Source organism: Telopea speciosissima, chromosome 6 (assembly GCF_018873765.1).
Source record: "Telopea speciosissima isolate NSW1024214 ecotype Mountain lineage chromosome 6, Tspe_v1, whole genome shotgun sequence".
Classification (NCBI taxonomy): domain Eukaryota; kingdom Viridiplantae; phylum Streptophyta; class Magnoliopsida; order Proteales; family Proteaceae; genus Telopea; species Telopea speciosissima.
The window spans coordinates 44,683,724-44,690,596 of NC_057921.1; the positions used below are offsets into that span (position 1 = coordinate 44,683,724).

Sequence of the window (6,873 nt, forward strand, 5' to 3'; positions counted from 1 at the left end):
CTACAGCCTCTCCAATCTTCTTCTTATGTGTCATCAAGAACAACTCCACCCTTGACGGTGCCTGACCTTCAGGGTTCTCCTTGCGCTGTGATGAGACTTGCACTCTAAAACAAAATCCTGAGACAACAAAGAAATATACTCCTTTTTGGTTTGGGGGGGGGGGGGATATATAACAGCTTTGATAGCGTTGTTTATATAAAATAACAGTGTCAATATCCCTATACATAGGAAATCTTAAAAAAAAAATATTCAACAATATGAACTGAAGGTATTAGAAAGTAAAAAAAATACTTCCTAAATGGATATGTATGATTCTAGACACAAGGACCCAACTTTGCTAGAACCTCATGTTCATTGATCACATTCATTGTAGAAATTTCCTAGCTATAAGTCTTCACAGAGGTCACTGCTTATGCATCAACCCGGAAGACCAATTCAGTTGTGCAGAGAGAGCTCACAGTTCGCACCACTGTTGCATGGGCAATACACGGGGATCATTTAGAGGACATTTTTTTAAGTTAATTTAAAAGGAGAGGATAAAGAAGAAACATAACATGAAAATAATGGTATTTATAGAATAACAGCAATTGGGACTTGATTGTAAATATAAAAAGAGCTCAACTTCTTCCTCAAACTGGAAGAAGTGAACCAGCAGTAATCCACATGAATGCCGATTGAGAGAACTCAACCAACCATATAGCCTCCAATCAAAGTGAAATTTCAGAACTAGGTTGCAATTCCACAGCTCTATGAAATCCAAGCAACAGCCAGTCGAATCAGCAAGCAGAAATTGATATTAGGAAGAAAAAAAAAAAAAAACACTCAGAAACAGACCCAGCCAGATCTGTATGAGTCAACTTTGGTTGCTGAATTCAATCTGATAACAAGGAAGGAGTTGAAATACTGGCTCTAATAAGTAGTTAATCATCATTTAAATAGTACATCAAATGCAAATTTCAATAACAGAAATTTAGATCACAACAGAATAAAAAAGAGGGAAGCAAAACCAGAATTTGAAGAAATTGTACAACAAAACCTCATAAAAGACTCAAACTTTAGTCAAATTGTCTATTCTACCAACAGAATCAGCATGCAAAATTTTCAAATTTTTAGGTTAACCACATAAAGATAAAAGGAATTTCTTTCTGCCACATGGGGTGTAAGGCTTCTGGAATGAAAATTTCCCATGGTTAGAGGAAGATTAGGCCTACAAGTGAACTTCTCTGGGCGTTTACAATAGAATTAGTAACTCAAATGCCTGGATTGTTTTTAATTTTCACCTCCCCAAAAATAAAATGTTGTTATTCTTTGGGGAAAGTCCAATTATTTTAATGACATTCAGCATTCTTGGACAAGAGAATAAAACATATAGTCAATCCATATGGTCATGTATCTGATGAGGAGAGATAATTACGCCAGATGGTCCATACACATTGCTGGAACTGAAGAGATCATCTAGAAGGAGATCTCCATGACTCACCCAAAAAGCCTTATCACATATACGACTTGTAATACAATAGACTCAGCATTCTAAGGCATTTTTCTTTCAAACGATTCAAATTGTGTTAAAAATTTTATATATGAAGTGTTACACCACTTATCCCAAAATCTCGAGCTGTTAGAAATAGACCACAACAATGTATATCAATTATCAACACAACAACACTCCCCTGCACGTGCAGGCATGCACACACACGGCTTTGCATGTGACACTATCACGTGGCACAGTGGGGTACAAAGCGTAGGGGCACAACACACAAGACTCATGTACATACCAGGAATAAAAAATTCAACTTCCTGGGTCTGATAGTGTTACAATCACTTACCCCCAAAGCTCAAGCTGTTAGGAATGGACCACAGCAATGTATATCAACACAACCACATGCAGTATCTAATTTTTGTACAATTGATATGTGGGATCAATATCGAGTTAATATGGTTAATTGGGAAGAGGTTTTCCAGGTGGCCAAAATATCTGCCACATGACAACTTAGATGGGGTCAAATTTTGGGGACCGGTAGACCCCGAAGTACCTTGCCAACATGTCAAGTTTCAGTGCTAAAAGGAGTTTTCCAAGTGGCAAAATAAGGCATTGAAAAATTCGGGACTACAAAGAGGGAGCTTAGACTACGGGAGGGTTCATGGACATACATGGGAGGTACAAGATTGAATTGAGTCTGAAACTTAGCATGTGGCTAATCCAGATCATTCCCAAAATATCCAACAGTCAGAATTGCAACATCACCCTTCTACATGACAAAAATGAGGTGTGTAACGACCCAGCCCCTCCATTGGCACGATATTGTCCTCTCTAGCCCAATAGGCCTCAAGGCTTTAAAACGCATCATACCAAGTAGAGGAGGCTACTCTTTATCACTAGCTCAGGATCTCTCCCTAGCTGATGTAGGACTAAGTTTGCACCCCCTTACCGATCTCCCAAACCCCCTGGTACTCAGCCGTGTTTTGGTGGGGACACCTCAACGATCTCCCAGGCAGGCCGGTACTAAGCCATATTCTTGGGGCGTTACATTCTCCCCCCCCCCTTACGGGCACAACGTCCCCGTTGTGGCCCTACCACTGGTGTCAGGAGTTTGCTCTGATACCATTGGAATGATCCAGCCCCTCTATTGGCATGATATTGACGTCTCTGGCCCAATGGGCCTTAAGGCTTTAAAACGCGTCATACCAAGTAGAGGAGGCTATTCTTTATCAATAGCTCAGGATCTCCCTCCCTAGCCGATGTGGGACTAAGTTTGCACCCCCTCACCGATATCCCAAACCCCTTGGTACTCAGCCGTGTCTTGGTGGGGACACCTCAACGATCTCCCAGGCAAGGCGGTACTAAGCCGTATTCTTGGGGCGTTACAAGGTGGGCCATCAAAAGATTCCTTCCAAGGAAAGCAGCCTAGAGAAACTTCTCCCTTTATAATTTTATTATATTTCAAAGTAACGTAATTATTTGGGAATTGTTCTAAGTTAGGTGGTTTTTAAACAAGGTTCTTTAAGTCCTTAAGGAGTTCAATTGTTATATGGTCTTTTTTTAGTAATTCAAGTCTACTTAAAAGTTAAAAGTTTTCCCACATTGCTACATCTCATAAGGTTATATATGTTGGACAGATAATCCACATGTTCCAACTGTGCCTATGAACCAGAAGCTTCATGTTTCCAGTGTACAAAGGAATCAAACAGACTAACACATATATCCACTACATCAGTGCTGCATAAGTATGAATTGAATAACAATTTCAAATAGGCAAGCAGACAGTTAACCATTTAAGTCAATGATTTATTCAAAGATGAACATACCTTGTTCAGTGATGTTGCAGGAAGATAAATGCCAAAGTTAGCGTGATGTGACCATTTAGGCAATAGAAGGATTATGAGCCTTCAATGTGGAAAACAGTCTGTCAACCCAGCCAGAATTAAGAATGTTTCTTTAAACCATCCTCCATAGATGGTTAACAAAAAATAATCTCCTTACTTTGAAACTTTTGACTGGTTAGTTGTAAAGAACCACTGCATTAACTTACTGGCTCTTCCCCATCTTTGCTCCCAGGATCCAAAATCCTGCAACTCATTGGAATGCGACCCTCTGCAATAAGATTCTTTACATCTGTAGAAGTACTGGAATCCTTGGACAACTTATCTAGTGCATCAATTGCAATTGGATAGTTCTTGTCCAAGGGATCAGGAAAGTTTCCTTTTTGGACCATCTCTTTCAAAATCTCAAAGGCAATGGGAAAGTTGTCGTTGGACACAAACTCACATATTAATTCTACATAGACATAAGCGTCTGGTTTCATTTCCTTCTTGTCCATCTCATGGAGATAGGCTAGGGCTGAATCTGCCCTACAACATTTGCATAGCCCATGGATGAGAGCCATATAAGCAATCCTATTTGGAGAACACCCCTTCTCCACCATTTCATTCCAAAGTCTGAGAGCATCTTCAGGTCTTCCAGCATTACACAAAGCCCCTACTACAGTTGTGTAAGTAACTACCGTGGGCTCATCCATCTCATGCAGATAGTCTAGAGCTGCATCTGCTGCATCACACTTGCACAGTCCATGGACGAGAGTCATATAAGCAACACTATTTGGAGTACACTCCTTATTCACCATTTCATTCCAAAGTCTGAGAGCATCAGCAGGTCTTCCAGCATTACACAGACCCGCTATCAATGTTGTGTAAGTAATCAATGTAGGCTCCTGTCCTCCTTCCATCATTCTAGAAAAGCAAAGGAGGGCCCTAGCAATATCATTTTTCTTGTACCATCCATGTATCAGTAAGTTGTAGGTAACAACTGGGGGCACAAGCCCTTTCTCCAATATTTCATCCAAAACATTCTGGGCGTCCAATATTCTGCCTGCTTTACATAGCCCATTTATGAGAATGTTATAAGCAACTATATCAGGACGATATCCACGTGCACAGATTTCTTGGAATAGCTCTACAGCTTGATCCACTTCCCTTGTCTTAAAAAAACCATCTATAACTGCAGAATATGCAGTTATATGAGGAAGAAAGCCTTCTTGCAGCACATCATTTAGAAAATTACTTGCTTCCACTACCTTCCCATTCTTGCACAGTTGTTTTGCTAGCATTGAAGAGTGTTTTATCCAAGGTTCATGCCCATACTCCCGCATCTCCCTTATTGTATCAAGGGCCCCAGAGATATCTTCCCTTCTACATAGGCACCCAAATATGGAATTATTGGTGAACTCTGTTGGTTTGAATCCAGATTCTTTCATCTCTTTCAGAAGCTCCATACCTTCCTCTAATCTATTCGAACTGCAAAATGCATCAATTAAATTATTATAAATTAATTGATTACCTTTACAACCCATTTGAACCATATCCCGGAAGAGCATTAGAGCGACATCCAATTGACTGCTCTTGCATAAACCATCAATAACAATATTAAAAGAAATAGCATCAGGGTTGACTTTTCTCTTAAGAATAATTAAGTTATCAAAAACGGCTTCACCACCATAATTAGATCCAAGCCCTACCATTGCCTGAAGCAACAATAAGGCTTTATCTACCGAACAATGATTAACAAGCCCCCGTAGAAAAGCATTGAAAAGCAAAACTGAAGCTTCTGCATCCAACCGCCCCATGCCTTCTTCAAGTAACTGGCTTGCCATAGCCAGATCTCCATCTCCACAAAACAAAGAAATAAGTTTAGTAATTATGCTCACATCAGGGAGGATCCCTGACACCTTCATTTCTAAATACAAATCCAAAGCCTTCCTAAGCTCCTTATTCTTACAAAGCCCCCCAATTAGTGCATCATAAATTGGGAGGTCAGGCCTAAAACCCAACTTCTTCATTTTATCAAACAGTTGGAGGGCCATATCCATCCTGAACTCCTTGGCAAATCCATGAATCAAAACACATAGTGTTTTCTCGTTGAGGCTAATATTGAGAGATTCCATCCTCTCAATCAACTCAAAAGCCTTAACTATCTCACCCCACTTGGTGAAAGAAACCACCAATATACTCAACACATGAACATCAACCCAACCCCTCTCGGTAATCTGATTGAAAACCTCCAAAGCCTTCTGAAACTTCCCAGCTTTGCAGTAAGCCTGCAACACAGGTGTCAAGGTGAACTTATCAGAGTGCCAACCCATACTCTGCATCTCCCTCAACCTCATCTCAACCGAATCAATCGAACCAAACTTCGCAAGAACCTCTACCAGACAATTATAAGTGTAACCATTTGGAACACAAAGACCCATCAATTTGGTTTGATCAAAAACGTAATTCGCTTCATCTACCAATCCCTGGCTACCCAAACAGCGGATAAGGAACCCACAAGCTCCAGCAGTCATTGGGCACCGAGATTTCACCACATCCATTGCCAAAACCTTTAACTGGGTAATTTTCTGGGCCCGAGCCAGGATTGAAGCCATGACATTGTATGTATAACAGTTGTGTCTGTACCCATCTTGTTCTGTAGCCCAGGAGAAGAAATCATAACTGACCTTCCAACTCTTGAGACTGCCCAAGACAGATTCAACTGTTTCAGGCGTTAGTTTTGCTCCCAGAGCTCGTAATTCGTGGTTTTTCTGGATAACCAATCGCTTGGTGAAGATGGTCACTAGCTCATTGGCGATTGTAGAACGATCTGAAGAAACAGAAGCTGCAGGTATTGATGATGGATAGATTTGATGAAGAGAGCATTGGCTTTGAAGAGAGTAAAGGATCAAATGAGATGGGTTAAGTGATTTGGGCGGAAAAAACTGAATGGTTTTGAGGGTTCTTCGTAGATTACTCATCGGATCGATTTTTAGAGATAAAAATTGAACATATTAAGCTTTTATAAGAAGTTGCAGGTTTTTTGCTGCGTACATTATAAAAAAGAAATAGAGAGAGAAGCAGGTGGGAATCTCACAAACGAGAAACCATTTATTTGTCCTCGTCTTGTTTAGTCGTAACCTTAGTTAGTAAATTCAGGAACGGCAATTGAACGGGAACGGATACGTACGGCAATTAAACGGACTAGACGGTAGTAATACTTTTAAAAAATTCGGTTTCATAAAACGCATATGATAATAATATGATACGCGTTTAATACGGGTATAATACGACATAGACGATAATAATACTTTTAAAAAAACGGACATATATTCATTATACAACATGCATTCACCACATAATAAACAAAATAATATCATGATTTTATTCATTAAAATAAACACAATAATATAATATGCTATATAACATCTCTAAGATTATCATTTAACATACCAAAATATCAATAATCTACAAGAAATGAATGTAGATTGTCTGAAAATGACATGAGCAAGTTGATTACCTTATCATTAAGTCATTCTTCCAACATTACATTTCTTTCTATCTACAATG

At 39.6% G+C, this 6,873-nt stretch overlaps 1 protein-coding gene across 1 annotated transcript; it reads right to left on the minus strand.

Annotated features, from left to right (window-relative positions):
* Positions 1 to 3,136: 3,136 nt before the first annotated feature.
* On the minus strand, positions 3,137 to 6,346 carry LOC122665098 (putative pentatricopeptide repeat-containing protein At5g08310, mitochondrial). The gene is made up of 2 exons (XM_043861161.1): positions 3,515 to 6,346; positions 3,137 to 3,473 (listed from the first exon to the last, which is right to left on the minus strand). The coding sequence occupies exon 1, from the start codon at positions 6,282 to 6,284 to the stop codon at positions 3,522 to 3,524; it is 2,763 nt and encodes a 920-aa protein (XP_043717096.1). The 5' UTR covers positions 6,285 to 6,346; the 3' UTR covers positions 3,137 to 3,473; positions 3,515 to 3,521.
* Between the last annotated feature and the right edge of the window lie 527 nt (positions 6,347 to 6,873).

What these genes read in the sequence shown, in the direction of transcription:
- LOC122665098 (XM_043861161.1), bottom strand. Translation starts at nt 6,284, where the DNA reads ATGAGTAATCTACGAAGAACCCTCAAAACCATTCAGTTTTTTCCGCCC.